Raw genomic sequence first — 15,580 nt, forward strand, 5'->3', positions numbered from 1 at the left:
AGATCTTAGAAGTGACAGGATTCGAACTCCATCTAAATTTATTCCAGTGAAACATAATTTAACACATCAGAAATCAGAAGTCCCGCACAGCCAAGGCTTTTTTTGTCCCAAACGGATTTTATTAGGAATAAAGTTTACAGACGTCTAGACCCCTCGGGGCTGCTTGAAGTTCATGCCGACAGGTGGCTGGGTGACCTGCAGGTTGGACAGACTGCCGAAGTCCTGCAGGAAGACAGAGAGAAGACGTGGACACGTGTGAGAAATGGACAGGTGAGCGGTTTTCCTGGGACAGGATTTGTCAGAGAGCGTCAGGGTCTGACAGGAACGAGTGATCCTTCAAACACGGGAAAGCTCTCTGTTTGATCTGCCTGTAGTAATAAATGACAGCAGCTACGAAGACGCTGCCACCACCTTTCGATACAGGCGGACAAAACAAACACAAATTCACTAGACGTAATCTGCTCCTAATCTCATTTTAGATCATTACTGAACCACATTTGCAGCTGAAATCAGAAGAGACAAACACATTTTCTCAAGAGATGCAACAAACCGATATTAATATCTGTACCGGTTCGATATTGGACAAAAATTCTAGATTGGATATTGATGAGTTATAAGGGCGGATATATTCAGTCTAATTCTATGCTTTGTGCTCTGAGCGACATAATGCTTTATTTATTTTATAGTCGAGGATTAATTAAGTTTCTCTTCCTTAATCTCACAACTTCAGCCTTTCTGAATGCGTCTAACTGGGAGCTAACTGGATCCAGTAGGTTTTTCCCAGTCAAAAACAAGAGAAAATCTGTTCTCTCTATAACCACGGCAACAGCCATTAGACAACCAGTAATAAAACATCCGGGGTCGTTATCTCCAAGCGGACTTCACAGAATGTTCTCCGAGGTTCTGATGTCTGATCCAAACCCTCGACTTTCCGTCTGCGACGTCGCTAATGAGCGCAGAAACGACCAGACGATCGCTCAGCGCCGCCAAACGCCAACTTCTTACAGAGGCACCTTTAATCTTCTGGGAGTTTTTTTTAAATTTTATTTCCTTTTAACTCATCCGGTCCAGAACCAACAGAGATCCAGGAAAGGACGAGCGTGGAAACTTACCAGCAGCTTCAGCATCTCCTTGGTGTCGGGGTCAACCTCGATGAGCTCCTGGTCCAGAGCAGACACCTGCACAGGTAAACGGAAAGCAGATGGTCACAACGCAGATCTGCAGGATCTGAAGCCTTAAAACCGGCGATAAACAGTGAAACGCTTCACACAGGGCTGAAACGATTAATCGTGATTAACTAATTATTTAAAAATCGTCAACTAATTTGTTAATTGATAAATCATTAACTGGATTTTACAATTCAACAATTGACAAAAAACTAAATATTCAGAGCATAAATTAAGCCAAAACTGTTCAAAAATGTAAACAATTTGCATTTAAAAAGAAAAAAAAAATCATTTTCTGTAAATATGGTCTATCCAGAGCTTTCAAGCTGAAGTTTTATTTTCGCAATTCTGTAAAAATGTACATGTATATAAAAAAATCTATTAAGCACCTTTTGCTATCCAATTATTACTTGGTTAATTTAATTAATCGATAAATAACAGATCATCTCTACAGTACTGATATTAATTCAAGCAGAAAGGTCTGAGATGTCAGAAGTATTTTTTAACTGCAGATGCATCCTTTGTTACAAGTAATAAAGTATTTACTGAAGTAATGCTGTGAAAATGTTTATTTTTTTCATTTAAAATAGGAATTTATTTGCGTATTTTAATGCATTTCTAGGATATATACATAAAAGTTACGTAGTTAAAAAAATATGCAGAATATTAATTTTTAAAATCCGATTAATCGTGGTGATTAAATAATCATTAGTTTCATTATTTAAAATCCTCAGAAAGTAAAAATGCCGCATTTCTCAGCAGTTTTAAACGTTGATAGTTAAAATGTTGTCTGGAAGCGCCAGGGTTCAAGAGGAACAGGAAGTCCTTCAAACACGGGAAATGCTCCCAGGTTTATGTACCTGTAGTATCAATGACCTGGCAACAAACACGCCATGATCACTTTCGATACAGGAGCCCCTTGTCAGCAGGAGCAGAAATACCAGACAGAAACCAGCAGGATAAATATAAAGGAATGGATTTACAGGGAATCAGGCCGACATTAAACAGAACTTCAGGAAAAGGCTCCACTGTTTATGTTGATACAAAGTTTTATTTCACAAAGAGTGAAAAGTTTTAATGACAGGATGCAAATACAGTCTTTTTTGTTTTTTAAATAAAACGTGTTTGGGCCAAACTCTGAACTAAAAACTACAAATTATCTGCAAGTCGAGATTTTTCATGCAAAATAGTCCAGACTTTTACAATTCTCAGTCCTTTACATATATTAATAAAATAAAACACTGAAGTTTTCTCCATTGACTTGTGGAAAACATTTCTACAAAAATGACAAGACATCTAAAACAGGGATGCGGAAAAGAAAAACATAAGATTGAAGGAAAGAAAGAATAGAGAAAGGAAGGAAAGTAGTAGATGCTAAAGGAGGGAAAGTAAGAACATGAAAGACGGAATGAGTTTCAAAAAGAAGGGAGGGGACAAAGGACAAAAGGCATGGAGGTAAGACAGAAGGAGAAAACAGAGTAAAGGAAAGGAGGACACAAGGAAGGAAGTAAAAGGACAAGGAAGAAGGAAGGGAAAGAAATAAATGACAGAAGGACGTAAAGACGAGCCATGAGGGAACAAGAAAGAAAGGAGACAAGGAAGGAAGGAAAGGACGCAAATTCCCCCCTAATTATCCAGAACTGGAATACACAGAAATCAAATTTCACACTTTTCCAAACCAATTTTAAAAACAAAGCAAAGTTCACAATGTTTTTTCTTCAATATGAAATAAAACTATGGCCTTGTTCTTCTCCATTTTGTTATGAAAATAATTTTAGAAAACTAACTTAGACAACAGGACAGAGATTTCAGTCTGGAAACTCTTGATGTCTTTCCATACATTCAGACTTTTTCTGTCATATTAACTAATGGAAGATACTGAAAGCAAACAGTCTACAAGATTTTTAAAAAGTTGTAAAATCAGCAGGTCAAATCCAAGTCCAGACATTTCAAATGTAGACTTCTATCAGTGAAAAAAAAATCCAGAACAGCTCCAACAAAAACAAAACGCCCGAATCACCAGCGACATTTCTAACGATGCATTCACTGACCTCTGGAACGTAGTTGTCCCTCCTCTCTCTCTCCTCCTCCTGCAGCTTGATGGAGATTCCTCTGACGGGACCGCGTTGGATCCTCTTCATCAGATGTGTCACATACCTGCAGGAGCAAACATACTCTGGTTTTTAGCTCCTCCTGTCCGCCGCCGCGCTGCGATCTGACCGTCGTGCTACGATCCGCTGACTCACCCGGCAATCTTGTTGCGGAGCTTCTTGCTCGGGATGATGGCGATCTCCTCACACACCCTCTTGTTGGTGTGGAAGTCGTTTCCCAGCCGGGTGTAGTATTTCTCGATGATGACCCTGGCGGCCTTTTTCACCGTCTTGGTCCTGACTCGTCCCTGCAGGTGCAAAGATTTCAGATTCGGTGATTAGGAAGACATGTTGGAAAACACTCCTGCGTTATTCCTTCACATTTTTAATTAAATGCATGTTCAGGTCACTAAAGAGTAACAGAACCAGCACATCATGTAGTATTCTCAGAATCAGTTGACCTCAGAACATTTCTCCCTGCAGACTATAGATAATAATACTGCCCCCTACAGGTTAAACTGTTGGCACAAAGCATGATGGGAGCATCTCTTCCTGGTACTTCAATCAATCCGAAATAATGCTTCCGAGTTTCTAATCCAGTTTGTTTCTAGATTTTTTTTTAATGACAGCATGTTATTCCGCCTTTTAAACGTCATAAACTCTGTAATTTTCAAAAAATTAGCTGCATGTAAACCGTATCTTGCTGTAATCTGCAAGGTTGCATCAGGAAAACCATAAAAAAGCTCAGTTTTAAGTAAAACAGCTTCAAATCTTCAAATAAATTTCTGACAGCTTTAATACCAGTGCAGTACCTTTTATCTAACCTGACAAGATATAGGACGTTTAAACACGGCACGTTTTATACTTTTTCACGTGAAACCAGGAGACTTCCTCCGCAGCACAGCTCCAGGTCTGATCCGCCCTCCGGCTACTCTGTCCGGGGTACCGAGTCCACTGTCTCCGCGGCAGACCGAAACACTCCCGCAACTTTGATTTAACCACATTACGAGCCGGTGTTAAACACAAAAGTAAGAACCTGATACCTGCGGCCTCGTCTACGTCTGAACCCGAGGCTCATTCAGACTAACGTCGGCTAGGTTTAACTGACAATAATCTGCTTAAATTATATAATCTAATGTCAATAATGCGGTGAATCGCAAGCTTCAGCATTCCGGCGTTTATCAATATGACTATCAGGATGAATAAAGAGATAAAACGGAAGGATTGACGTGGATAAAACAGAAAGACGTGAAATTATCACCCACCATGTTGGATCGGCCTGGTAGAAGAGACCGAGAAGACTTCCGGTGGAAGTTTAAAACCGACGGAGGTTTAACTGCAGTGACACCCTATGGCTAAAAGCTGAAACTACAAAAACAAAAGCGATATAACCCTTAAAAATATTAAATCACACTTCAGAGTGATTTAATTTCAATCAGTGGTACTTTTAGTATGAAGAAGAAAATTCCCTACTGTAGGAAATAAAATATTATTTTCAAACAAATCATGATCAGGTATTCTAATATCTAGAATTCTTACAGGACTTCACATAAAAAATAACCCTTTTTATCAATTAGGCAGTCCTTCAGTTTGATCCCTTCTCCCATGAAATATGCAAAACCCTTAATACTGCAAAGCCAGAATGTAAATTAGATGATTTGAGGGGCTTTCACTTACTTGTTTGGCATTTATAAAATAATTAGGCAGGTTTGTTAGTATCAGGGAATGCTATAGTATTACAATGATTCCAGTGCACATATACCTTGATGTTCCTGTGCAAGTGGCAAACTGTATGTCATTTTTTATCCAGAAAGTACCTTGTTTTTCTGCTTAAATGGTAATAATGATTGTAGTTTGGCTACAACCATTGTCCTATTTTCCTTATCAATTTCTAACAGTTTACTGTTTAGATTTATGAGGAACTCTTTCAAAGTACAAAAAACATATGAATAAAAATGCACCACAATAATCCGATAGTCATGTGATCTCATTTATTTAGTGTAAAATAAATCTACAAAACATGTACACAACAATACTGCTTATTATATTAGCCAACATACATTCAGTAGCTTTCTATTAAAGGGAAAGTCCAACATTTCAGCGACTATACTCAGGATTATTGCATGATTTACAGTTTCTGGCTCAAAGTGATCATTTGGACCTTATTCAGTGTTTAAATGAAAATAAAATAATTGAACAGATCTGAGATTTAGTTTCCTTTACAATAAACCAAACCACATATTTCCCTGATTTTGGCCTCTGCAGAACTCAACAGTTTTTAAACCTCATGCATTGTTCTTGTAATGTGTGCTTTTACCTTTATAACACCTTATTGGAAGTCACACAAATTAAACAAAAAAAGCGTAGCAATTCATCTAGATAATGTGACAGCAATGGAGTCTAAGTATAAAACAGAGAGAAAATACAAGAAAAACAGAACTCATTAAACATTGTTTGTTTGATTTTTTGGAAAAATACATGCAAATAACACAAAATGGACCAATAAGAGTTATGTTTGAAGGGCTCATTGGGATTTTTCAGTGATTCGACTTCCTAAGAGCAAAAGTTGATTTATTTACTTTACAAACCATTCTTTAGTTGGTTTTGTCCAACTGCTTCCTCCATTTAGGCTTTACTGTTGGTCTAATTCTATCAGGATTTCCCTGAGCTCTCCTTGAAAGAGCCCCACTCTTGCTGCTTTGAGTTTTCAGAAGGAAAAATAAAGCCATCAGATGTACTGATTTACCGGTAGCCATCAGTGTAAGTACTAAAAGAAAGACTGTTGGCAGTTTCTTTGCTATGAACCTCATGGGTGCGTTTTAATACAGTACCAAGACAGAAAGACATCAGCATGATTTTAGAGAAACAACTGCTGCTGCCCATGAAAGAGTTACGAGGTCATCTACAGATTATTTACAGATTAAAGTCAATCATTCTACATGGAGAAAGATTGATCAAAACAAAAAGCTGCCCATCTTTTAAGAAGTGGAAAACCCACCAAATTCATCATAAGGACCAGGATCTGGCCACCTTGCAGTTACCAAGGCAACCATTAACTCCTCCGTATACAAAGGTGTGTGAAGCCACCTGTCCAACAACTGAAGTTTGGTCATCAACATGGAAATAACTTCAAACACAGCAGCAAATCTAAGACAGCATCAATGTGTAGGTCTGGCCTACTCAAAGCCCAGACCTCAACTTGATTGAAATGCTGTGATGAGACCTTCAAAGAAGTACAGGAAAGTAAAAAAAAATCCTGCTGAAAGCTTTTCCTGCTGGATGTGGCTCTACCAGCTGATGGATCCTGTGGTGAACTAAGTGTTTCACACATAGTTTCTAAATTTTTGCTCACTTTTTTGATCGTTTTTTTTTTTTGTTTGAGCTACTTTTGACCCACTGTAGGCCAAACTATACTTACCAAGTATTTTTTTGTCAAGTTTCTAGCTCGAAAATCTTAGTACACTTGCAAGTAACAATATAGATGAAAAAGAACTTGTTCCACTGGCATTTTTTTCAATTAAAAACTTGTTATAAGTTGAATAATCTGCCAGTGGAACTAGTACTCTTTCATCAACATTTATTTAAAATAAGCTCCTATATCTTGGTAAAAAGTTACTTGTGGGTTGTCTTATTTCAAGTGTACTAGGATATTTGCACTAGAAACTAGATCAAACAATATTTGGTAAGAAGAAGAGTGTTTTCAGTGTAAGAGATAAAACCTTGGTACTTGTAGAAGTTGTACCTCTGAAGACCAAAAGCTGAGCATTAAGTCAGGTTCAGTGGGAACTCAACAGACTATGTGAAGCTTTTTTTTCTTTGTGTTTTCATAAACTAAGATTTATAAAAAAAAAGAACAAAAACGCAGTGAGAAGGATTCTCCTGAAGGCACCCGTCGACCCTGTTTCTCTTTATAACTGATTCACTTATAGAAAAGTGCAAACAGAAGCGTCAGAACTTGCATATTATCAGAAGTCGGACCCGACATCCAGCTCCAGAGTTCGATGAGACGTTGTCACGGTAACGGTAGAGGCACCAGCACCTCCACGTAGCTGATGGGTAGAAGCCCGGATCGCTCCCCGAGCGTTCCCTCGTACCAGTCGCCGTCAACCTGGCCGGTGAGGATGATGACCTCTCCCTCGCTGAAGTCCAGCTCGTCGTCGCGTTTTGACGTGAAGGAGAAAATCGCCCGGCAACACGGCTGATTCAGGAGCAGCTTACAGTCAGCTGAGAGGAAATCAGAGGGAAAAAGAGAGAAAAATGCAGTTAAACTTCAGATGTTTTGATCGCTGATGCTGGACTCAGGTTGAAAACTCTGAAACTTCTTAGACAAAAAAATAAGATGAGTGGAAGACGCTGGAATCTCACTGGGGTAACTGGTCTCTGCTAAAACAGCCAGAAGATGTTTTCTCACCAAAGTTGGAGATGAAGCTGTCTGGGCTGGATGTTATCGCCGAGCTCTCTTCTCCTGAGACCAGATTAGATGAAAACAAAAGTAAGTTTTACAAGACATTTGCAGATCAGCCTTAAAGGCCAGTATTATGCGTTTTCCAAGCACATAGAATGATTTTATAGCTCACCTAAGTCCTATAAAACTGCGACCTTCAGTTGTTATTCACTCCACACCATTGTTTTTTTATTTGTGGCAAAACATTTAACTGCTGCTGCGCCAGTTACTCAACAGGTTGTTGCTAGGTAACCAAAGAATGAGTGAGTTGCTAGGTAACCAAAGAATGAGTGAGTTGCTAGGTAACCAAAGAGTGCTTTGTAATTCCCCCAGAATTTGTGTCATTCTGGATCAAACAGCTCAGTGAAATTATTGATGATGTTGTTCCAGAACCTGAACCAGAACCTGAGTAATTGATGTTTTGTTTTTGTTCAGGTTCAGAAAGTTGACCTCTAAACACCTTTAAAAAGGTTCAACATGGAGGAAGTATCTGGAACAGACCTGAGGACCGAGGAGCCGCAGCTGACAGCTGGTGGTAAAACCCGACAGTACTGCTGGGGTCGGCTCCGACAGGAATCTTCTCGGATCTGAAGTGGAGCGCTGGTTTGTTACTGGCAGCAGTCAACCTGATGTAAGGGAGAGGTCAAAGGTTATGTGGAGACAGATTTAACACTTTAATTCTGATGGTTCTGATAATTAAACGTGGAAGAGGATATCAATAAACATTTGGTTTTGTCTCACTACTATAGAAACGCATCGATCCAATATCAATATCTGTATCGGAAACGAAAATGAAAACAATTCTAGATTGGCATTGGTGACGATGTATCCAATCCATAAGGGCAGATCATGCTTCATGATTTCTCTTACACTATATTTAAAATTTGTAATTACACTTTCTCAACCATTTGAAAGAAAGTTTGTAGCAGTTTATTTTTACATGTTTGACCAAAGTAGCCAACTTGTTGTTTTTGTCTGTTTCAGTTTCTTTTATTATTTATTTTACATTGGCTGGTTTACTCCCAATTGCTCTGACTGAACAAATTAAAGTTGATTTGTTTTTACACGTTTGACCAAACTTGTGAAGTTATTTGTGTTTTTAAGTCTGTTGTTATTCAGTACATTTATGTCTGGTTTTTTTTAAAAAAGAAATGTTTGAAGTCACTGTTTCTCTCAATCACATCGGTATCAACTGATACCAAACCTCAGATATCGGTATTGCAAGTGAAAAATGTGGACCAGTGCATTCCTACATGAAGCCAAACTCACCTGGCCTGCAGGTCGCTTTGCAGGTCCAGCAACATGCGTTGGGCGTTGCGGTGGAAATCGAGCAGGGAGGCGATCAGAGCAGCCAGCGGGCGGATCAGATCCACCTGCAGGAGAAACACCAGAGCGGATCGGTAGCACCGCTTCCTGACTCCATGCATGAATCAAGTCCAACTCATCATTTCTAAGGATTTTCTCCTTTGAGTCATCTCTGCTAATCAGACAGACAAACTGATTTTCTTTCCTAGTTTGATGTGGACATTTGGGACATTCTCAATGTTTTCAATAATTGGAGCACATGTGAAGAAATGCAACTAATGATTATTTTATTTATTTAAATTAATTTTATTTTGTTGCCCTTTGAGATCTAAAGATATAAATGGCATTATAAATAAAACCCATTATTACTATTATTGTTATTATTATTATTTATATTATTGTAACTGACTGAATCCTTCTGCATGATCTTTTTTGTCTAAATTGAATTGACTAAGGCTTTAAGAGCTTATAATGTGGTTACAATTGGTGAAAATGGGGCGTGCTGTGGTGGCGCAGGGTTTGGAGGCCTTAGTCCTCGACGCGGACGTTGTGGGTTCGACTCCCAGTCCCGGCGACCTTTGCCGCATGTTCTCTCCTCGCCCTCTTTCCTGTCTGCCTACTGTCGCAAAAAATACGCGCCAGTAGCGCCGCAAAAACTCTTCGGAGAAAAAATAAATAAAAAATTGGTGAAAATAAATTTTCATGAAGGATTGGAGCGTTTCAAATTCCTACTCGATAAAACCTTTTTTAAATTTTATTTTGAAAATTAGAGAAGAATCAAAATGGCTGGACATTTTGGGGGATTTAAAGTGCAGAAAAGACCTGGTTTGTCTTTCCGGAAACCAGGTCATGAAGATTTTTTTTTTTTTGGTAATTAGTCCCAAACTTTCTTTAGACTTGTCTTACGGTTTCCTACAGTACAGGTTGAACAAAATGAAACAGAAATAGTAAAAGAATAAACATCTGGTTTCCAACTCACATCACTGTCCAGCAGGACAAACATGCTCTTCTCTGCCAACTCTTTGGACGTCATAAACTTATCCCACGCCAGCCGAACACTTTCCGTTGACACTTTTCCTCTTCGTCTCTTCTTATAGTCAAAATCGAGCCGTTGGCCGTTCACCTTCTTTAGCTGGTACTGAGGAACCAATCAAACAAGCTTCAGACCTCCTGCTGGTCTAGATTCTAGCACCAATAACAAATGAGTTCATATAATTCAGTTCGAAAAAAGATTCGAGGTGGGATTTAGTGGCGGCTCACCTTGATCTGCTTCATTTCTGACTGCTGCAGCCCCTGCAGAGGGTCAATGAACGTCCGCTTGATGCCGACGTCCAGAACGTCTTTGGCCTGGCCGACCTTCTGCAGAGCTCCGCCCACATCCGTCAGAGCGCCGCCTGATCAGGAGGCGAGGAAGAGGACAACCGCAGAAAAACAGCAGGAGAGTCAGGACTAGCAGAGTTCACACACAACAAATCTGCAGGTGCCCCATTAACAGAGTTTGGTACTAACTAGTTACATTAACCTGTGTAACTTTTTTGAAAATATTTACTTTTAGGAATATTTCTACTAAGCTGTACTTTTTACCTTTACTTCAGTAATTTTATTATGAAGTATCTCTACTCTTACTTGAGTAAAATTTCTAACTTTTTACCCACTGAATAAAAAAAAACATGTTTTAACCAAAAATTAATCAGACATAGACACACACCTGCAGTTTTTGTAAAAGTTTCATTTTCAGTTTTTGTATTGAAAGAAACTGATTTGGAAACATTTATATATATAAGTAATAAAAAAAAATAAAATAAATTAGGCCAGAGAAAATGTCATTTTGGTCCTTAAAATACCAAAATTTCCACTGAACTTTATGTTTTGGTCCGTCTGATGATGTAATTTTTAAATATTAAATGATTGATAATTTGATCAATTACTTAGTACTTGAGTAGACTTTTTACCAAATACTTTTTTACTCTTGAGTAATTTCTTGGATGGTTACCTTTTACTTTTACTTAACCACTACTTCATATATGTTGAAGTAGTGCTACCCTTACTTGAGTACAATTTTTAGGTACTCTATCCACATGTGCTCATTAATTTGTTTAAATTTATTTTAATTTGTGTGTACCAAATTCAGAAGCCGGTCCGAGCTCCTGGCCGTAGAACAACATGCACTTCCCCAGCATTCCCTCCGTCTGCGGGTATCCCACCGTCCGCGCCTGTCCTCGGATCCTGGACACTGTGCTGAGCATGCTCAGTTTAGCTCTGTAGGCTGCAGACACAAAGACACATTTCAATTTACATTTTTATTCATTTTAATTTGTCTCATCAATTTCATTTCTGACCGCAAGACTTTCAAGAAAAAGAAGTTTTGCCACTGAGGATAAGGGTGGGCTTTATTGTGCATTTTAGCGATATAAATCCCACTTTTTTAAATAAGTGACATCCTGAAGAAGCTTATTATTTCAAATGGGAATATTTTCCCAAGAATTATATTTCTGTATGTGGCTTTGTAAATGTCATGCAATGTAGTTACATTTCTCCATTAAATTCCTCCATATTCCTTCAAATCTGAAGTATAATTAGTAATATTCTGATCTATGGAGAAACATCCAAATTTCTTCTGATCCTTCAATAATAAACTTTTTTCTCACACATTTTTGGTGCTAATTTGGAGATTTTCTGCTTTTCATGCATAGAGACTTGGACCGAAATCATTATTCAGCTTGGCTTTCATATTGAAATTATGAAATTTATTCCTCATGTCTACACCTCACAACCTTCCAAATATTAACTTTTTTTAAGCTAATTTCTGTCAGAATCTGTAATAAGCAGAACTTTGTCTTTTTAATTAGGGATGCACAACATTTATGCATCAACATTGGTATTTATTGATGATGTGTTTGGACAGTGTAGGAGAAGAAATGGGTGATTTTTCTCCACTTTGAAAGGATAGAAAAATATATAAAATATCAATTGAATATCAGTAGGTATCACTAATTAGTCATAATATCAATATGAAATACTGATATTGGCTAAGATTTTTCATATTGGTGCATCTCCATTATTCATGTAATTATGTAAAAATGTGTTACAGGTTCTGTTTTGGTTCAGATGTTGGTTGGACTGTGAGTTAAATCATCTGGTACCTGGGTTTGGCTGGAGTAGCTCTGTGGTTCTGGACATCAGCTCACCCAGAAGAACATTCATCACTGCGACAGTCTGATGAAAAACACACAGAGGGAAGAAGTTCAATCGGGTTTTTATCTTCAATCTCTGAGGTACACTGCAAAAACACCAAATTACACCACGCATTTTTGGTCTAGTTTCCATTGCAAATATCTTGGTAAACTTGAAATAAGAAAAAAACTAACTTAAAACTAACTTTTTAGGAGATATGAGATATTAAGATATGAGCTTGTTTTAGATCAATTAGTCAATTGATTTTAAAAACGGTACTAGTTCCACTGGCAGATTCACCTATAATATGGAAAAAATGTCTGCCAGTTGACCCATCCATTCATTTTCTGTACATGGATGGTCAGGAGGGGTGCTGGTGCCTCTCCAGCTACGTTCCGGGCGAGAGGCGGGCTCACCTTGGACAGGTCGCCAGCCTGTCGCAGGGCAACACAGAAACAGACAGAACAAACAACCATGCACACACACACTCACACCCAAGGAGAATTTAGAGAGACCAATTAACCTAAAAGTTATGTTTTTGGATTGTGGGAGGAAGCCAGAGTACCCAGAGAGAACCCACGCATGCACAAAGAGAACATGCAAACTCCATGCAGAAAGACCCCAGGCTGGGAATCGAACCCAGGACCTTCTTGCTGCAAGGCAACAGCTCTACCAACTGCGCCACTGTGCAGCCCTTCTAGTTGACCCAGTACTTTTTAATCAATATTAAGAAATTACTGGCGTAAAATAAGATCTCCTATATCTTGCTGAAAAGTTACTTGAAAGCTAGTTTTGTATTATTTCATGTATACTAAGATATTTACACTAGGAGCTACACAAAGAATAAGATTAGTAAGACGTGTGTTTTTACAGTGAAGGCTTTCAGGGTTAATGGTTCGTGTAACATGACCATGTAAATATACTTTACTGCTGTTCTTTTGTTTGCTTTTGTGCTAAATTTATTTTCTTTGTATATATTTTTTTTAATTATTTTATTACACTTTGCTCAATAAAGACAAACTCAAACATTCACCTTCTCCATCTTCAGGAAATCTTCATCCAGTCTGGTTCCCTCAGCTCCCATCAGGCGCTCGTTCAAAAGCTGCCAACAGAAATCAGGTTAAAACACATCAGAGCTCCAGAAAACTAGTCAGTTTTCAGAAATCAATCAAAAACTAAATTCCTGAAACTTTCATTCTCTGAAAGTCCCGAAAGATGGAAAATCTTCTCAAATTTAGATTGATAACTGCTCCAGCTTGACACAAACTGTATGAACTACTGCATTGTAAAGCGTTTGATCACTCAGCTTTGAACTGATCCAGATAAACTGGAAATGGCAGTCTGATGAAGCCAACAGAACCACATTCCTTCAACTAGGGCTACATAGGGCTACAGTTTTCTTGTCGAGCGTCGATTAACGATCTTTAAAAAGGCTGACTGGCCAATGCCAATTTTTTTGTCTGAAATGTTGTTAAATATAGCAAGAAAATCGCTGAGTTGGTAACAGTGGGGGTGACTGTTGTTAACTGCAAACGTGCAGACATGACCTGTCTGTCAGTCAAACCTCTCCCACTGCAGAGCAGAAGAGGAGAGCGGCTGATTTTTAGAGGTAGAAAAGATCAACTTCACATGGAAGTATCACCGATCTTCCAAAATTAAGAAAAGCTGCGCCAATAAATCGGCTGGCCGATAAATCGCTGCACCGCAACACTCAACACCTCAGCTGCATCAAGAAAATTTGTCCACAAAGGTTATGGACAGAATTGGTGACAAAAGGCAACTTTGTCACCAGAAACAAGCATGACTTACTTATTTGAAGCATTGAAGGATAAATTAAGAAAAGAAGAGGAAGAAGTATAAACAGAGTGCCCATTAAAGTGTTTATCTCAGACTTTTGTTCACATTTTTTGTTAGAATTTGGAAAACTTTTAAGTTTTTAATATCTTATTTATTTCAGGAGTAAATCTGCAACTTACAAGAGCCACTGTGACATTGAAGCTCAGGAGAATTTTTTTTTACTTGTAGTCAGATTGTGATATTTTAGTGACAAAGTTCACAGGAAAAGTTTGCATGGCCTTGTTAAATCAAAATCAGAGCTTAAAATAATCTTTCCCTCCACCTTTTGGAGCGGATAAACGCATAATCTCTTTCTGATAATTAATGTTTAACCTATAATTACAACCCTAACAAAGTGCAAAGTGCAGCCTGCATCATACTCTGATGTACCGGGAATAAAAACCTTAATAAACATAAACAAGGCGGACCCTCATCCTGCATCTTTCCTGGGGAGATCGGTACCAGGCCCTGTGTCGCAGTGGAGCCTCGAAACACGACGGCCTACATCTTGAATCTCCACTCGTTTTAACCTGGTTCTGTTCGGCTCGGTTCGGCTCTTACCTGGCTGGCTTTGTGGAACTGCTTCTTCATTCCGGAGACGGACATCTTGACGGCTCCAAGCGGCGGACCTGCTGCTGCTACCGCCGGGGTCCGGACAGCCTTCAGCCCGTCTACGATGCTTTATCCCCCCGCAGGGAGTTTCTGCAGGGACCTGCCCACACCTCCGCAACCACAACGAGGTCAGGACCGGAAATTTGGACCGGAAACAACTCCGTTTAACACTTCCTACCACGAAGAAGTGGACAGAAAAAGTTCTGCAGCTTGTAACAGTCTATTTAATTTCATTTTGTATGCTGTAGTTTGAAGTTTGCCAGATGTTTCATATTTATTATTTTTTCTGTGTCAAATCTGTTTACTTGCTTTTCATTTAAAGTTAGCCAATCTTTCCAATAATTTATCTTGCTGATCTTCTATTAAACTTCAATTATTTCATAAATCAGCTTAAAACAACTACATAATTTATGTATTTTATAAAGCACAGTAGGTGTGATTAGTTTGATTTTCAATTTCCTGTCCTTGTGCATGAAAAATGAGATAACATCATATAATATAATGAAATTATATAAAATAACCTATGACATAGTAGGATTCAAAATAATATAATAAAACATAATATTTTACAACTTTTTCTCACTTGTTTTTTTTTGTCTTTCAGTCCAAATAAAGTTATTAAAATCAGCAAAAAACTGTACTGAATTAGATATTACATAGTAATATTATACTTCTTATAATAACATAGAATTACTTTTATATCCTTAATTATGTTATTATTTTTTATTATGGTATTTATGTTGTGTTGTTTTTAATTTGTTTATCAGAGGTCTGTCAATAAAGTTTGATAAAGTTCGCATTTTATTGAAATATTGTCGAGCTTAATCTTTTTTCTGCCTAATATGCTTAACATTAGTTATTTTAATAGACGTTTTAATTTTGTTTTATTTTTAGGTTTAATTTGTATTTTTTTATTATTATTATTATTGTCTGTTGTTTTGACCAAAATTATT

General features: G+C 38.0%; 2 protein-coding genes and 2 non-coding genes across 5 annotated transcripts; all 4 read right to left on the reverse strand.

Annotated features, from left to right (window-relative positions):
• Positions 1–20: 20 nt before the first annotated feature.
• zgc:114188 (40S ribosomal protein S17-like) lies at positions 21–4,603 on the reverse strand. Its single transcript, XM_032581106.1, has 5 exons — positions 4,522–4,603; positions 3,413–3,564; positions 3,218–3,323; positions 1,113–1,178; positions 21–222 (listed from the first exon to the last, which is right to left on the reverse strand). The coding sequence occupies exons 1-5, from the start codon at positions 4,522–4,524 to the stop codon at positions 145–147; spliced, it is 405 nt and encodes a 134-aa protein (XP_032436997.1). The 5' UTR covers positions 4,525–4,603; the 3' UTR covers positions 21–144.
• LOC116713176 (small nucleolar RNA SNORA71) lies at positions 297–425 on the reverse strand. Its single transcript, XR_004337812.1, has one exon. It is a non-coding gene; the product is annotated as a small nucleolar RNA SNORA71 (small nucleolar RNA).
• On the reverse strand, positions 1,954–2,080 carry LOC116713171 (small nucleolar RNA SNORA71). The gene has a single exon (XR_004337811.1). It is a non-coding gene; the product is annotated as a small nucleolar RNA SNORA71 (small nucleolar RNA).
• A 627-nt stretch (positions 4,604–5,230) lies between the features above and the next one.
• Positions 5,231–15,116, reverse strand: sh3gl3b (SH3-domain GRB2-like 3b). Of its 2 annotated transcripts, XM_032581083.1 has the most exons (10): positions 14,577–15,116; positions 13,213–13,281; positions 12,149–12,221; positions 11,128–11,271; positions 10,266–10,399; positions 9,985–10,143; positions 8,970–9,073; positions 8,202–8,326; positions 7,668–7,721; positions 5,231–7,480 (listed from the first exon to the last, which is right to left on the reverse strand). In XM_032581083.1, the coding sequence occupies exons 1-10, from the start codon at positions 14,619–14,621 to the stop codon at positions 7,269–7,271; spliced, it is 1,119 nt and encodes a 372-aa protein (XP_032436974.1). In that variant the 5' UTR covers positions 14,622–15,116; the 3' UTR covers positions 5,231–7,268. The 2 variants fall into 2 exon arrangements, with proteins under 2 accessions (XP_032436974.1, XP_032436981.1); XM_032581090.1 differs by lacking the exon at positions 14,577–15,116 and having other exon boundaries at positions 12,149–12,285.
• Between the last annotated feature and the right edge of the window lie 464 nt (positions 15,117–15,580).

This window comes from Xiphophorus hellerii, chromosome 2 (genome assembly GCF_003331165.1).
Source record: "Xiphophorus hellerii strain 12219 chromosome 2, Xiphophorus_hellerii-4.1, whole genome shotgun sequence".
NCBI lineage: Eukaryota > Metazoa > Chordata > Actinopteri > Cyprinodontiformes > Poeciliidae > Xiphophorus > Xiphophorus hellerii.

Bases quoted from the DNA above. Each gene is read 5' to 3' on its own strand.
- zgc:114188 (XM_032581106.1), bottom strand. The intron at 3,324-3,412 runs GTGAGTCAGCGG...TTGCTCCTGCAG, and splicing joins CTCCGCAACAAGATTGCCGG to GTATGTGACACATCTGATGA. The intron at 223-1,112 runs GTAAGTTTCCAC...GTCTTCCTGCAG, and splicing joins AGGAGATGCTGAAGCTGCTG to GACTTCGGCAGTCTGTCCAA.
- sh3gl3b (XM_032581083.1), bottom strand. From the start codon at position 14,621: ATGTCCGTCTCCGGAATGAAGAAGCAGTTCCACAAAGCCAGCCAG. The intron at 10,144-10,265 runs GTGAGCCGCCAC...TTGGTTCCTCAG, and splicing joins CAGAAATGAAGCAGATCAAG to TACCAGCTAAAGAAGGTGAA. The intron at 9,074-9,984 runs GTGAGTTGGAAA...TTTCTCCTGCAG, and splicing joins TTGTCCTGCTGGACAGTGAT to GTGGATCTGATCCGCCCGCT.